Genomic DNA, 16,547 nt, shown 5'->3' with positions numbered 1-16,547 from the left:
GAGGGGAAAAGCTTAATCATGCCTTTGTAATGTGAATGGTAAAGACACCAATTATTGACTAGATGCAGCCGACTGAATGGACAGCCATGTTTAAAGTGAAGGTAACTATAAAGCCGGGAAGCGTCTCTGGTAAGTCAGAGAATTCGTAACTTGAGGAACTCCTAGTGGAAATGAAGTGGAAAGACAGTTTCTTTCATCAATGAGAAAACGTCTAGAAGGAGAAGAGGTTTAACAAAACTCAGAGAAACTTACCGATAATGATTCACAAATTAAATCCAGTTTACGTCATACATTATGCCCCTCTGTATTACGTTAACCAACAAGCATACTAATCAATATGGAAAATACAGCCTTAACTTGCCTCAATTTCGTAAACGCCCGCCCCCGCCCCCACCCCCGCTTTGTAAATTCTCTAGACCCCGAATTTCTCGCTTGCTCACAGTCCATTCCCCAGCCTCACTCTTCCTGGCACTTAGCTGGCGCTCAACAAATCTTAGGTGAACTGAACAGAGATGACAAGGCAATCTCAAGTTGCTGTCCTGGGAGTGGTGAGGCAAGGCACAGGAGAAAGGACTTTTAGTTCTTCCCACTGCCAGTGGAGCCCCCAGCATCACTTTCGGCCCCTTCGTGCCTGGGACCGTGATTTGTTGGTGACCAAGTCCCTCGCAAGCCTGCAGTACTTCCGCTGGTGCAGTCATCTCCTTCCCCTCGCACTAAAACAATACCCTGGCCTCCTGCCAAACTCGTGAGCAGCGAGCAACTCGGGCTGTTTATGGCCCGGATTGGGTACTGCAAGAGGTTTGGGCCGCTCTAAGTGTTAGCAGAGGCCCGGAGGAAGAGAAGAGGCCCAAGCTTTAAAACACTCCCTTCCTCCGCCCCCTCCCTTTTGTCCCAGACACCAAAACAAACGAGCTGATACACGTGTCCCTGTGACTCTTGTTTACTATCAAGACTGCGCTGTGCGAGCGCCTCTGGGATATGTAGTCCAGCTCTTCCCCGGCCAGCAGCCTCCCACAGCCAAGGACCAAGGCTTGAGACTACGAACCCACAATCCATTTCGGGGACAAAGTTTGGCTCAGCTCCCCGGAGTCTCGGCAGTAGTCCAATCCAAAGCACTTACTCTTGTGATTGACACGCCATCTTCTCCAGTAAACACAACACAAAAGTCAATACACGCCCGCCCCCGAGACGGACCACGGTACCACCCAATGGGAAAGGGGAACAACCGAATGGCAGTTCTGCAGTCCAATAAGAGGGCGAAAGAGCTGGGCGGGGGCTCAACCCCTAGGGGGTTGAGGGGCGGGGGAAGACGAAGCTTGAAAGACTTGGTAATGGCGACGGGTTTGGTAAGTAGGAAAGTTTCGGTTGAGGAGTAAGAGCGGCGGCGGGAGCAGTAACCCGCGCGGGGGAGGCCGACGTCGGTCGGAGAGGGGGTACGAGAGCTGCTGGTGGTGTTGTCGTGGCCGGGGCGGCCCGCGCCTGGGCTGCCGGCACTTCGCGGCAGGTTTGTTGTCTTTCAGTTCGGGAAGAGGTGGGGGTGGGGAAGGGAGGGGCAGGAGCGCGGGGGATCGGGCAGCCGGAAGGGCTCGGGTCCTCGTTCCTCCTCCTCGGAGGGTTGCCCTTGGAGTGGGGGTAGTTAACCGTTCGATTGGTGTCCGCGGCGAGCCCACCGGACCAGCGTCTCCCGCGAGCTCACCTCACCTGGGCTTCGGGACGGCGGCGCTAGGGGGTCTCGGGCGGGAGCCGGGAGGAGGCAGCGGGAGGGCGACACTCTGGGTCGGGTAGCGCGGTGGGTGGCCGGGCCGGGTGTGGAGATGGGGCGGGCCAGGGCGGGGGAAGGGGCCGACGCGGCGCCGGGGCTGCCCAGGAAAGTTTGACTTCAACTCCCGGCTTGTGGGCGGAGGGTCGGAGCTTGGCCGGGGTAGGGGGCCGGCCTGAGGTGGGGGACTCCAGTAAGGCGCCGCCTTCTTCTGGACCGAAGGGGGCTCCTGCGGAGCCGGGGAGCCCGCGGAGCCGCTGGGCCCCGGGGCTCATTGTTACGCAGTTCGAATGAATGGGCTCCCAGGCGCCTGCGCGCTGGGGCAGAGCCGAGGGGAAAAACAAGCCCGGAGTCCGGGCTGCGGTCACATGATGGGGGGAAGGGAGGGGGACGCGATGAATGGCGAAAGAGGGTGGGGGATGGACTTGGCGTGAATCGAGAGGCGCTGCTCTGTGTGACCCAAAGAGGAGGCTTGGCAGGCGATTCCAGCCTCCGCCTTTCAACCTATGCTGCCGCCGCAGGCTGATTGAAACAACAAAACAAGCCAGGCGAAGTCAACAGCCAGGTTTTTGTAGCTTTAAATGCTGCGTGCTCTCTAGGGTATTTCACTCTCCGCTGTGCACTCCGCACTCCAGAGTTCATACTTAGGGAGTTATCAGCTACTGTCGTTTTTAGAAGGAGCACTGACAGCGAGGTAATACTCAAGTTTCTGTTTGTTCTGTTTCTGGCTCACGTTGCCATTGATGCCAGGACGAGAGGAGGCTTAGAAAAGGAGTTATACATACTGGGAAGCGATGGAGCCCTACTAACAGCTCAGATGGAGGCTTTAGATTTATTAATACTACTTCTTTCTAAATAGCCATAACCACTGCTAATAGTGGTTTTGAAATTAAAGGTACTTTTTGAGAATTAGAATAATTTTAACATTTGCAAATACTTTTCTGGTCATTTAACAGTGATCTAAATCTGCAATGTATGTCTTGTAGTTTTTTTTTTGTTGTTATTTTATCTTGCAAATGAGTGGTAGAGTCGGTCATCTGTTCAGTTTCCTTGGTTAAACTCAGTTATTGCTAGGTAGACAGTAGTTGACAAAGTTTCAAGGAAGTTTGAGTTACACTGAGAATTAAATCCACTCCTTAAAGTTTTTGGGTTATGTTATACTTTTGAGGAACCATTTAACCACTTTAAAACAAAATATTGTTTGTGCTAACTCGACGGATCAATTATAGAGTGAAGTTTTGATTTCACTTTCTGGTTTCATCTTAGTTTTGTAAACCCACTTATGTTTTCTGTCTCGAAAACCTTTCCTCTTTCTTCTGAAACTCCTAACTACATACCCTAGTTAAAAGGGTACATTATTCCAGGATTGCCCACCTACATGTCTCCGCTATCCTGTGTATTTCACAGGGCATACCTCTCAGACTTCAAACATGATACCGTCACTGTAAGAGTTATTTTCTTCACTATATATATGTGTATATATAAGAAATATGTATACATATATTATATATATATATATATATTTTTTTTTTTTTTGAGAGGGAGTCTTTCTCTGTCGCCAGGCTGGAGTGCAGGGGTGCGATCTCAGCTCACTGCAACCTCTGCCTCCTGGGTTCAGGCGATTCTCTTGCCTCAGCCTCGGGTCTACAGGCGCGCGCCACCACGCCCAACTAATTTTTTTGTATTTTTAGTAGAGACGGGGTTTCACCATGTTGGGCAGGGTGGTGTCAGTCTCCTGACCTCGTGATCTGCCCGCCTCGGCCTCCCAAATTGCTCGGATTGCAGGTGTGAGCCACCGCGCCCGGCCCATTATATTTTAACTTCCTTGGATTCTTTTTTCACTAATCGAAATGCCCAGTGAAGAAGGCATGCAGCATGATGGCATAGACTTATTAAACTGCTCTGCGCTGAAGATTCTTCCTGGTGAATTGCAAGCTGGTGTTTTGTGTATGTGTTTGAAATAAAAATACTGGTACTCCCCTCTCCACCCCCCCGCATACATTATCCGTTAGAAGTTACTGTCCTGGCGCGGTGTCTCACGCCTGTCCCAGCGCTTTGAGAGGCTGAGGCGGGTGGATCACCTGAGGTCAGGATTTTGAGACCAGCCTAGCCAACATGGTGAAATTGTATTAAAAATACAACATTAGCTGGGCATGGTGGCGCGCACCTGTAGTCCCAGCTACTTGGGAGGCTGAGGCAAGAGAATCGCTTGAACCCGGGAGTCAGAGGTTGCAGTGAGACAAGATCAGGCCACTGTACTCCAGCCTGGGCATCAGAACAAGACGTACTCTCAAAAAAAAAAAAAAAAAAGTCAATGCCAGGAATTTTATGTCTGTTAAGTATGAAAGTGAGTATTTACTTGGAATAGAAAAATGAATCACAATGAATTAAAAAAAATTAAAGCTGTCAGATACCTGCTTATCACAAAATTCAGGGAAAATGGCATGCTCTAATATTCTTATTAACTGCCTGATGTCAGTAACATTCACATTTTTCATATACTGATCAGCATTTACTTTGGTGCTTCATAATTTCTACTATCATTTTCTATAGAGAAACTAGAAAAATAATTTTCTCCATAATGTGGTTCACTGAGTTTTTAAAAGTTATTAAACAGCTTAAAAAAGCTTTTTCCACAAGTTTTTATAGATAATGTAAAAATGTTTAGGAGTACAATCAAGTTTAGGAAAACAAGTTTCATAAGAACTTATAGATGATGTCAAGTTTTATTATATGACTCATCTTAAATACTTATTTGAATTGACAGTACTCCTAAAACAGTTCGTGGATGACTGCTTGTGCTATTAATGGGTTTTCTGTTGTCTTGATCAATATAGCATTTCATGTTGAATGAGCATGAAATTACTAAGAATTTGTATAGATGTGGATTGGGCAGTGTCTGTGGGATGTACTATCTTTTATACCTACAATTCTGATAGGTAGATAGGTACTAGTCCTTTTTTTTTACTTATTTTTTATAACTTTTTAGAGATGGGGTCTTGCTGTGTTGCCCAGGTTAGTCTTAAACTCTGGGCTCAAGTGATCTTCCTGTCTCGGCCTCCCAAAGTGCTGGCATTGCAGGCCTGAGCCATTGAGCCTGGCCACTAGTCTTATTTACGAATAAAAAAACGGCTCCAAAAAAGAAAACAGGCCTAGAGATTTAATTGTTCAGGGCCATGAAAGTGGTAAGTGACCAAAACAAATCCACTAAGGGTTTTTGTTGTTTTGTCTTTTTTCTTAGCCCAGTGGCAAACTAGAGTTGTAGAACAAATATCTGTGAAATCTTTTGTTTGAAGTTTTGTTGAAAATACTTTAAAAGAATAGCATTAAGGCCTCTGAGATGCTTTTGGTATAGAAAGTTGCATTTAATATACTTTGTTATGGAGGCTTGTTTTAGCGTGTAATTATGTAATCCATTTAAAATACCTCAGTTTCAGAGATAGAAATTAATTGCAAATTACCTTTTCTTCACTCACTCTTTGAGAACAATTTGAGCATATAGTCTGGACTGGGTATGGAAATCCTTCAGGATTAGGGGAGAGCATAGAGAAGATCCTGCTGTGAATTCCATAATGCTGATGGAAAAGTAAGGATTCAGGAAATAAAAGCCACTTGAAAGCAGGAAGTAACCCATGCTGGCCTATACCTTTTGTCTTTTTTTCCTTTCAGCTCTCCCCTTCAAAAAGAAAATGGTCCCATTTAGTCATCATAGTCCTGTTTTCTTCATCCATAATAACACTTTATTCACAGAGTTGTTCTGAGTTTAAAATAAAATTAAATGAAGTACATGGAAGTGTAGGCATTTTGTAAAACCTAGTTTCCTTCTTCATTCATTGAGACTTAGCTTTTTCTAGTTCTCTCTTTCTCTGCTGTCTTAAGGTTTTGTGGATATTTGCTTCTGGAAGTTTGCATACCAAAAGCAGTGGGGCCTTCCAAGAAAGTAAAATTTGTAATACTGAACATGACATTTCAGAGTACAACTTCTGGAAAATTTTACTGAGAATCACTGATGTAGTGAAGGGATGACATGTGCAGAGAGTTAACTAAACTACAAGGCAAGCTGTGTTGAATCTGATACCAAAGCAGTATACAAAAGCGTGAATGAACAATAGGGTTAGCTCTACCAGGAGATATTTGAAAGAGGAGCTTGTTTATCAAAATGAGTATGTAATTGGTATAATGTATGTAGGGGAGTAAAAAATGTAAGGACTTTGCTGGTATTCCTTTACTGTATTGGAGACCTTGCTTTCTTTCTCCAAAATAGTTGAGGATAGACAGAAGAGACAGAAAACTTCCATTTGTATATAGTTTTGAATTTTGTTTTCATGTATTGAATTCTCAGAATAGCCCTGTGAGGTAAGTAGAGGGACTGTAAGTCTGAGATTGAGTGACCTGTCCCCGGTTACACAGCTAGTAAGAATGAAACCGAAGTCTGTTGTCTTGAAATGTAGCATCTCTTACTGTTTGGTACTTTTACAGTAGCAGAACTTCAGTTTTCTCAGGACCAAACTTGTGATAGCCTTGAGCAATGAGAGATGTGAACACATAGAACTTACATTCAGTAAATATTTATTTGGTTCCTTTGGTTATTTATAGGTAGCTCTGTTTTGAAATTAAAATAATGTTTTTTTCCAACTTCATTTAAGGAGTTTTGGGATGGTGGTTGATAACTAAGACAAAGTGCTGAAGAAATGATAGAAGTTGCAAAGAGATGTTAGTGTACTATACTTGGTGAATGTTGGAAACTGCAGGACCTGCTGTAGGGAAGTAAAAAGTTCTAGTTGGGAAGAATGAGGAAACCAAAGAGCTCTGCAGAGGGAGGGGGAAGACAAGACAGACTGCAGCTGTGCTTCTGCGGACCCCAAGAACGGCACTGTTCATGCACAGAGGATAGCTCTGAAGAGAGATACATGTGTAGTGCAACTTCTGAATTTCATAATAAAGGTTAAAAGTAGGAAATGTTTTAAATTCAGATAGGGTTGACTACGTAGCTCACATCTGTATGTGAAGCATCCTACAGATATTCATAAGGATTTTTCGTTATCAAAATAGGTTAAATTATATTCTGTATACTTAAGATGCTGGAAATATTTCTACGGAAAGAGTTAAAATCTCCTATCTAAACTGTTAATATTAGCTGTTTAAAGAACTCACATAGTGTGACTAGTTTCTTAAGAGTTACTAAATAAGGAATCTGCACTGATATTATCAACTACCTTTTTGGAGAATCATTGCAGAGGAAGCTGGAGACAGGTGGCTTACATAGAGAGACTGGGAATGTGAATGCTCGCCCCCCCGCTTTTTTTTTTTTTTAAATACCCTCCTTAAAATGTTATAGGTGTTCCTGCATACTCATACAGTATTTCAGTATGATTTTGTCCATAGACTCAAAGAGACTGTTTTAAAGTATAGTTCTGATCATGTCAGACCTCTGTTAAAAAAAAATCCTCAGTGGTTCTTCATTGTCTGATAATTGCTAATCATAACACTAGCCACTGTACATTGAAGGCTTTGTGTTAGGCACTATTCTGAGCATTTCACATGATCTCACTGAGTTTTTATTTAATTAAATTAAATTAATTAATTAATTAATTAATTTATTTATTTATTTGCTCCGTCGCCCAGGCTGGAGTGCAGTGGCCGGCTCTCAGCTCACTGCAAGCTCCGCCTCCCGTGTTTACGCCATTCTCCTGCCTCAGCCTCCCGAGTAGCTGGGACTACAGGCGCCCACCGCCTCGCCCGGCTAGTTTTTGTATTTTTTTTTTTTAGTAGAGACGGGGTCTCACCGGGTTAGCCAGGATGGTCTCGATCTCCTGACCTCGTGATCCGCCCGCCTCGGCCTCCCAAAGTGCTGGGATTATAGGCGTAAGCCACCACGCCCGGCTTTTTTCTTTTTTGGAAACGGAGTCTCCCTCTGTCACCCACGCTGTAGTGCAGTGGCGCGATCTCGGCTCACTGCAACTTCAGCCTCCCGGTTCAAGCGATTCTCCTGCCTCAGCTTGCTGAGTAGGTGGGATTACAGGCGTGTGCCACCATGCCTGGCTAATTCTTGTATTTTTAGTAGAGACGGGATTTCACCATGTTGGTAAGGCTGGTCTGGAACTCCTGACCTCATGATCCGCCCTCCTCAGCTTCCCAAAGTGCTGGGATTACAAAGAGTCCAGCCCCTTCTTTTCTTTTAACCCATTCATAGCCAAGACCTGTTCTGTAGTACTGTGGTCATTTGCTTATATCTTTCCACTAAAGTGTAGATTCTTTGAGACTCATGATGAATTGTTCATAAGTGAGGTCCAACATTTCATCTAATACAATGCCCTGTGCATAGTATTTATTAAATAAATGATTTTTTAATAAGTAGGAATTTAACAACCATTTTTAGCCCAATGTGTCTCAATATTCTGCACCTGGAAACAAAAACCAGTGCACAAAGCCATACCCCAGGCCAGATAGATCAGATCCTCTGGGGATGGGGCCTGGGAAACTTTTTTTTAAAGCGTATATATGATTCCGTGTGACACAGGGTAGAGTTGAGAATCACTGATGAAACCAAATTTGCTCCATTTCCCCCTCTCCCCCAGGAGAAGGTGGAGGCTCAAAATCATGATTTCATACTTGAGAAATAGATTTGTGTTACACATTTTCTCTAGTTGCTAGTTCTGTAGGTGAAATTGTTATATCCCAGCATATTTGCTGTAACTATATGCTAAGACTGATTGTGATCGGTACATTGTACTAAACTGGAGAAGTGTGAATTTCTTCCAAATTTCATCTTTTAGGGGCCTAAAGTAATGGCATGATACACTATTTTTATTGAGATGTGCTGGATGACTTGCCATAATATCTCCCAGGGAGGATACTGTTGAAACTGAATAGCTATCTGGTTTCCACCTATTAACTATGTATTTTCAGTAACTGTTCTATTTAGGACATTACAAACCCAAAGTATGTTTAATATTGCCCTATGTCTGGGGATAGAAAAATTTCAAAAGACGTCATTTTACACTTTTTCACTATTTCATTTCGTCCTCACAACTACTGTCAGAGGAAAGTAGGGCAGGTATCATTAGCTCTATTTTACAGATGAAGAGAAACTCAGTCACTTAGGTCATATATTTGGTAAGTAATCAAGCTGGAATCACAACCCATTTCCTTACATCTAACCAAGTGCCCTTTTTGCCACACCATAATACATTGTATAGTCAGTATTGAGAAAGGCTCTCAAGCAGTGCCCAGGATAAGGGTTATTTTTGAGGGGTATAGGCAGATAGCATCCAAAATGGAATATTAGACATATGGTAAGGCAATATGCATGCAATTGGGCTGTGTGTCAAGAACCCTGTATCTAGCCATCTAAAATAATCAGATGTAAGCAAATACTTTTAAAAATAAGAATATAAATTCAGTGTTTAGAAGAGTGAAGAAACTCAGAATAGCATATTTAGCAGTAGAGGGTATAAGTGAGTTTTGGTAGATCCTTAAGATGTATATTTAACCATTTAAAGCTTTGAAAACAATTAATGACGTAGGAAAATGCTTATGAACTTACATTATGCCAAAAGGTATCAAACTATAATATGAACTATGAAGAAAAACATGATTGAGTATACATGTACATGAAGAATAAATTGGATTGTAATACATCAAAATGTTAAAAGTAAGTCTGGTTGGTGGGGTTAGAAGTAATCATTATATTCCTTTTTTTCCAAAAAATTTTTTTTTCCCATTTTTTTTGCACGGCGATTGTATTTTCTAGTCAGGAATACATTTCAAAACCAAAAAGATCATGAAAAAGCCTTTGTAGAAAGAAATTTATCAGTGCCATCAGTGTTTATTGGTAATTAACATCATGGCTTAGCAAGCTTATAAATATTAAGTGATTAACATTTTTTCAGTGCAGTTTTGATCAGCCTGCACCTACCCCAGTGACTTTCAGTGACTTTTAACAGCAATATATTTTATTGCTTTGTTTTGAGGAAAAATACGTTGTTGCAAAAGTCTGGATTTTTTTGTGTATTTCATATTCACTCATTAGAACTTTATTACTCATTAGAACTTTATTTTAAGAGATGGAGTCTTGCTACATTGCCCAGGCTGGATTCCAACGCATAGGCTGAAGTGTAGTCCTCCCCCTTCAGTCTACCCCAAGTAGCTGGAACTATAGGCACTAGCTACTGCATCAGGCTGGAACTTTTTTAAAAAATGGAATTTAGACTAGAGCCTGAGAAATCAGAAAATCTTACCATTGTTGCTTACGTTAAATAAAGAACTAATTTGATCATTGTCCAAAGGGTGGAATAAAAGGTATAACCACATTTTCCTTTCATAATAATATTTAGTTGTTGGATTTTGCTGAGAAATTATTTAAATGTATTAACCCATATTCTCTTCCTTCTGATAATTTTGTAGGCTTGCAGGTAGATTTACTAGTTGTTTAAATTTCCCATGATGATTATTCATCTTTCTAGACATAATATCCTATTCAGAATGACAGGTATCTTTTATTATGGCTAGGTCCCAAATTTTCATTAAGAAAACCTAAGAACAGTTTTATTTTTATGAGAATTGTAATATATGACCATTTTAAGAAACTCCTAAATGTTACTTAGAAAATGTATTTTTTTTTTGGTTGGGCGTGGTGGCTCATGCCTGTAATCCCAGCACTTTGGGAGGCCGAGGCGGGTGGATCACCTGAGGTCAGGAGTTCGAGACCAGCCTAGCCAACATGGCAAAACCGTGTCTTTACGAAAATACAAAAAAGTAGCTGGGCGTGGTGGCACGCGCCTGTAATCCCAGCTACTCGGGAGGCTTAGGCAAGAGAATCACTTGAACCCAGGAGGCGGAGGTTGCAGTGAGCCGAGATCATGCCACTGCACTCCAGCCTGGGTCATAGAGCGAGACTCCTCCGTCTCAAAAAAAAAAAAGAAAATGTATTTTTTTTTAAGTGTGCTGAAGTAGTTCACTTTCAGAATGAGGAAACAAAATAAACACAATAAATAGAGACATTAAAATAGAATCTTAAAAAAAAATAAAGGAAAAAATAGAATATTCCTCCAGTCTTTTTAACTTTTATTGAGGAAAGTTTTTAAATTTCCTTTTGAATTTGAAGGTACAAGTGAAAAAAAGAGTCCTATTAGTCTCAGTTTTTGCATCTGAAAGGAAGGTTACTAGGTTAAAGAAATAAAAGTATATATAATGCCATTTTTTTCAGCAGAAAATACTTTTTTTTTAATAATTCAAGATATTAATCTTTTGGGATTGAGATGTAATTTAGTGCTGAGTATTCAGTTGTAGGCCAAGATATTAAGGAGTCATCGGAGTCTAAAGGATTTGAGGGAGCTATAAATGGCAGTGTATAATTAAGTTAAAATGTAACATTGTGGCGGGGCATGATGGCTCAGGTCTGTAATCCCAGCACTTTGGGAGGCCCAGGTGGGTGGATATCTTGAGGTCAGGAGTTTGAGACCAGCCTGGCCAACATGACGAAACCCCATCTCTTCTAAAAATACAGAAATTAGCTGGGCATGGTGGCGCATGCCTGTAATCCCCCCTACTTCCGTGGCTGAGGCGGGAGAATTGCTTGAACCTGGGAGGTGGAGTTTGTAGTGAGCTGAGATCATGCCACTGCACTGCAGTCTGGGCGACAGAATATGACTATGTCTTACAAAACCAACAATAACAAAAAAAACCAACATTGTCATGTCTCTGATTTATTTTAGGTTTGTGTAATGCCCAAATTGCGTGACTTGACGTTATTTCTCATGTTGTTCTTATTTTAAGTCAGAGCACCATAACATGGTGTGGGAAGTGAAGACAAATCAGATGCCTAATGCAGTACAGAAACTCCTGTTGGTGATGGACAAGAGAGCCTCAGGAATGAATGACTCATTGGAGTTGCTGCAGTGTAATGAGAATTTGCCATCTTCACCTGGATATAACTCTTGTGATGAGCACATGGAGCTTGGTAAGCAAAATTAAAAGTTATATAGGAATCTCACTAAGATTCAGATAACTTTTCATACTTAGCACACTTCTCCACCAACCTTGACTGGCTAGAAAAGGATATGAAGTATTTGTATATTAGAAATTTTCAACATTCTGTTACTGCTTTTAAAATAGTACTTAAAATCAACATGAGTTGGGCTATTTATGGTTATTGTAGAGACTCATTTACAGATTATTAAACTAAACTAATTTGTGTATAAAGACTGGACCCCACTTGTGGCTTTTCAAAAGATGCTGCTTTTGAAATATACTCGAGAGAGCTCAGTAAAATATGCTTAGCCACACTTCGTGGCAGATTTGCTGGTAGGATGTGGAAATTACAGTGGACCCTTGAAACTTGAGGATCTGACATTTATGGTTGTCACTATTGCTGAACTACTCGAGATATGTGTGACCTGTAGAAATGTGTAAATTTGTTGAGGTATGTTTTTGAATTGTATTGCTTCGAGGCTGGTGTTCAGGAATATAGAGCTAATGAGTGACCTAGGCTTGCTGCCCAGCTTTTCAGCTTGGCGTTGCCCCCATTTAATATATGGGGGTTTCCCTTCATGTTTATAAAAATGCTGGGGAGAAGATACAGCTGTCTTATTTTTACAAATGATGAAATGGAAGAGATTATGTATTGTGGTAATGTTTGGAAATTTGGAGATCTTAAGCTCTTGGGACACATAACCTGCTTGAATGCCAAGGATTTTCTGGACCCTAGTATTTATTGAGTACTGGTTACTTTTGAGCAAGGAGTGCCATTTTAATCAGGTAGTTGATCTTCTTCCATCATGTTGTTAGTTTAACGAGGAACTCAGAAACTTAGGGCCCAAGGGAGTAAAATAACATGCCCCTTCCACCTATGACTTCGTTTAAAAAGTAGTTAATTTCCTGAACTTCAGAAACAAATGAACCCTTTGCAGTAAATGAATGTTGGTCAAAGGCAATGAGGGAAAGGAAATAGCTATACCAGCACGAAAATTGTAGGGTAGAATTATTTTAAATCGGTGTGATGCTCTAGAACTCCTTGGCTCCTTCATGACTCCATGAAAGAAGTCAGTTTTTATGAATGGATATCCTGAGTCAGTACTTCTAATTAAAACATTTCAGTTTGGCTTGGCATGATGGTTCACGCTAGTAATCCCAGCACCTTGGGAGGACAAGGTGGGAGGATCATTTTGAGACCAGGAGTTCAAGACCAGCCTGGTCAACGCAGCGAGATCTCATTTCTACAATTTTTTTTTTTTAATTAGCTGGGCATGGTGGGCACATGCCTGTAGTCCTAGCTTCTTGAGAGGCAGAGGCGTGAGGATCACTTGAGCCCAGGGATCCAAGGCTTTAGGGAGCTATAGTTGTACCACTGCACTCCAGCCTGGGCAACAGAGTGAGACCCTGTCTCAAAAAAAACAATTGTCTTTTTTTATAAAGATTAAGACATTTCAGTTTTAGTAGACTGATCTGGAATATTTGCCTGAATAGAATTATACATACTTTTATAGTGACATTGAGGAGACTAGAAGTTTTCTTGACTTGTATATTTAAGGGACCCAGTAGGTTTGTGGAGTTTGTAGTATGTGTTTCATGGAGAGTTGTTTTTTTTTTAAGCCTTAAAGATGCTTTTTCTTTCCTACTGCATACACACATACATACAAATATATGTGTGTATATATATATATTTAGAAGAATATATATATAATTTTTTTTTTAAAGAATTCAGTATTTTGGAATTCAGTGTTCCTTATAGTGCTTGGTGTGTACATGAGTGGTACTTGGGTAATATTTCTAGTCGTCTTAACAGGGAACTGAAAGGGTATCGTGAACTACCTTTTAGGAATGCACTTATAGGAAAAAATAACCAGTAAATAACCAGTAAATATTAACAAGATCAGAATTTATTAGTGAAAAGAAAGACTTTAACACAGAGTTGTGTAAGTAGTAGCATAAATATTTATGTGATCTATATTATTATGTAAATTATTGTTTTCATTATAGTCTGTATAACAGGTTATTAAAGTATGTGAGTAGTAAGTACATAATGCACACATAAAATGCTCTTTTCTTCATTAACTTGTTAAAGTAAAAATGTCTCAATGGCATATGGGTCTCTCCTAGGTGAGGTACAAAAACCTAGGGGGAATAAAAAGCAGAAAACACAAACCAAACCATGTTTTTCCAGTCTGTGAAGAGAATGTTAAATTTATGCTTTTCCTCTCTCAAAATTAATTAGCTAAAATTGACTTCTCTTTTAACTGCAGTTATAATATTGTTCCTTGTATTAGTAATTTCCTTTTTATGATTTTGAGTGTGCTTATTTGCAGATGACCTTCCTGAACTTCAGGCAGTTCAAAGTGATCCTACTCAATCTGGCATGTACCAGTTGAGTTCAGATGTTTCACATCAAGAATACACAAGACCATCTTGGAACCAAAATACCTCAGACATACCAGAAACTACTTACCGTGAAAATGAGGTGGACTGGCTAACAGAATTGGCAAATATCGCGACCAGTCCACAAAGTCCACTGATGCAGTGCTCATTTTACAATAGGTAGGAGCATTGATTATATTTTTATTTAAAAATTCTATCATTACAAAAAGGTTTTGTTTAAAATTTTTTCTAGTTTAAAAGTAATAGTGCTTTAAATTATTAGAATTTAAGTCATAGAATTAAACTCCTTATCTAATGATCAAAGACTTATTTCACTTACTACCATGATTTCATATTTTGAGAATTAGATAAAGGTGATAATGAGAACCATAGAGTAAAAAATATTTGTAAATGTTTAAAATAAGACCATGAAATAATTTTACTGTACATTTCTACATATAGAAATGAAAATTATACTTGTCTAAAGAAGCAGTGTTATAATCAAGATTATATTTTAAACTTTTATCAACCTTGAGTTGGGTTCCTTTTGGTCTAGGTTTATTTCTTCCATAGTTTATGTGGCCTTACGTTATTTGCCTGTTTGCTAATTCTAAAATTTGCTAATATTGAAATCTTTAAACTTACAAAAGTGGATTAAAAGTGGGCAAAATCACTGTTTCATATATCCAGACAGAGTTTAAGAAAATGAGTACTTGTGCTATGAAATTATGGAAGCTTCCAGCTAATATGCCTGGGGAGACCTAAATGGAAAACACTTTATTGTTTATCCCTAAAAAGAAGTGGATAAATATGACAGTTTATAAGGGAGAGAAATGCCCATATTTGCACACCTGTGAGTAGGACATGATATACCAGAGTGTTAGGAATAACTGTAAACTTTGTTAGTGCTCCTAAGTGAGTGTAATGCATTGCCAAAGAATAAACTTATTAGGTATGAAATCTCACTTTTCTTGTAATCTATTAAGTTGTGCTGCTTTTCTTGTATTTAGCAGGATATTGATCTTGACTAGAGCAAATTGAATTTAGTTAACTTCAGTTTAATTCCATGTTTGTTTCCATAGGAAAGAAAACTTCCTTTCAGGGTTCCTATTTCCTTTATAGTCCTAGTTTTCATTGTAATCTTAATAGTCAAAAAGCTAAAAATTACTATTTTTTTAAAAAACTCGATTTAACTATTGGATTTGTTTTCTTTCTCTAGAGATGATACTTTTTTTCAGTTTCTACAGCAGAGTCATAGGATTAATAATACAGTTTATGGAAAGTGTGTAAACCCTTCGGAAGAAAATCAGTGTAAATAAAAACATAAGACATAAGGAAAGGAGTATCTCCCTGAGGATGTATTATTCTGTCCAGCATTTTGAGTAATGCTCTGCTCTCTGGCCTGCCTCCTAATACTGTCTGCTCATGCAACTTCTTGTTGGGTGTTAAACTATGTTACTGAGCTTTGATATCTGAAGTCTTAACTGTATAGTTAAGGAGTTGAGGACAGGTAAAAATTTATATTACCCCTGCATAGATAGAGAAATGAAGAAATCAATGCTGTGAGTGTTTAGACATGTTTAGCATGTTAATTTTCACAGAGTATTCAGGCCATATACATTTTAGAATATCACATTGCTCGTCATTTTTATTTATTTTTACTGTTTGTCACTTCTGTTTTAAGTGGTTAAACAGAAGAACTGATAAAACTCACTTTTTAAAATTAGAGAGTCAGGGATGAACAAAAGGAATATTTAGCAGTTTGGCCATTCTCTGATACTTCATTTATATCTAAATGTGTAGTAACAGGATGGGCAGTTTTTGGGCAAAAGATGAAACATTCAGCATATAATTTGAAATCAAAACTTGGAGAGTATGCTAAAATGCATGGATATCTGAGGGCCTTTTGATTTAAGGAGTGATATGAACATGAAAGCAAAGTATAGATCATTATGTAAAAGTAATTTCTGGAAAGGTAAAATGAAAAATGTTAATGAGGATAAAGTAGAAATCGAAGGGCTAATAGTTTCTCAGGAAATAAGGGAAAAATTGGAAAGATGTCCTTTCTCTCTCTCTCTCTCTTTTTTTTTTTTGTTTTTGAGACAAAGTCTTGCTCTGTTGCGCAGGCTGGAGTGCAGTGGCGCAATCTCGGTCCACTGCAAGCTCCACCTCCCAGGTTCACGCCATTCTCCTGCCTCAGGCTCCTGAGTAGCTGGGACTGCAGGCGCCCACCACCACGCCTGGCTAGTTTTTTGTATTTTTAGTAGAGATGGGGTTTCACCATGTTAGCCAGGATGGTCTTGATCTCCTGACCTCGTGATCTGCCCACCTAGGCCTCCCAAAGTGCTGGGTGGGATTACAGGCGTGAGCCACCGCACCTGGCCTTTCCTCTCCTTTTTAAAAAGAGTATTAGTACAGACATGCATAAACTTTT

General features: G+C 40.2%; 1 protein-coding gene across 6 annotated transcripts in view; it reads left to right on the top strand.

Annotated features, from left to right (window-relative positions):
- The first annotated feature begins 931 nt into the window (after positions 1 to 931).
- Positions 932 to 16,547, top strand: part of HBP1 (HMG-box transcription factor 1) — a 33,816-nt gene continuing 18,200 nt past the window's right edge. Inside the window, exons 1-4 of one of the 6 annotated variants that reach the window (XM_033195066.1) lie at positions 932 to 1,504; positions 6,406 to 6,703; positions 11,537 to 11,720; positions 14,065 to 14,293. In XM_033195066.1, the coding sequence (XP_033050957.1) occupies positions 11,552 to 11,720; positions 14,065 to 14,293 (398 nt within the window). In that variant the 5' untranslated portion in view covers positions 932 to 1,504; positions 6,406 to 6,703; positions 11,537 to 11,551. Of the gene's footprint in view, positions 1,505 to 2,069; positions 2,454 to 6,405; positions 6,704 to 11,536; positions 11,721 to 14,064; positions 14,294 to 16,547 lie in introns of those variants that run through there. The other 5 variants (XM_033195069.1, XM_033195068.1, XM_033195065.1 and 2 more) reach the window with 5 other exon arrangements.

The sequence above is a fragment of the Trachypithecus francoisi genome, unplaced genomic scaffold, assembly GCF_009764315.1.
Source record: "Trachypithecus francoisi isolate TF-2019V2 unplaced genomic scaffold, Tfra_2.0 Lachesis_group4, whole genome shotgun sequence".
Taxonomy (NCBI): Eukaryota; Metazoa; Chordata; class Mammalia; order Primates; family Cercopithecidae; genus Trachypithecus; species Trachypithecus francoisi.
This window is presented reverse-complemented; position numbering and strand designations above follow the sequence as displayed.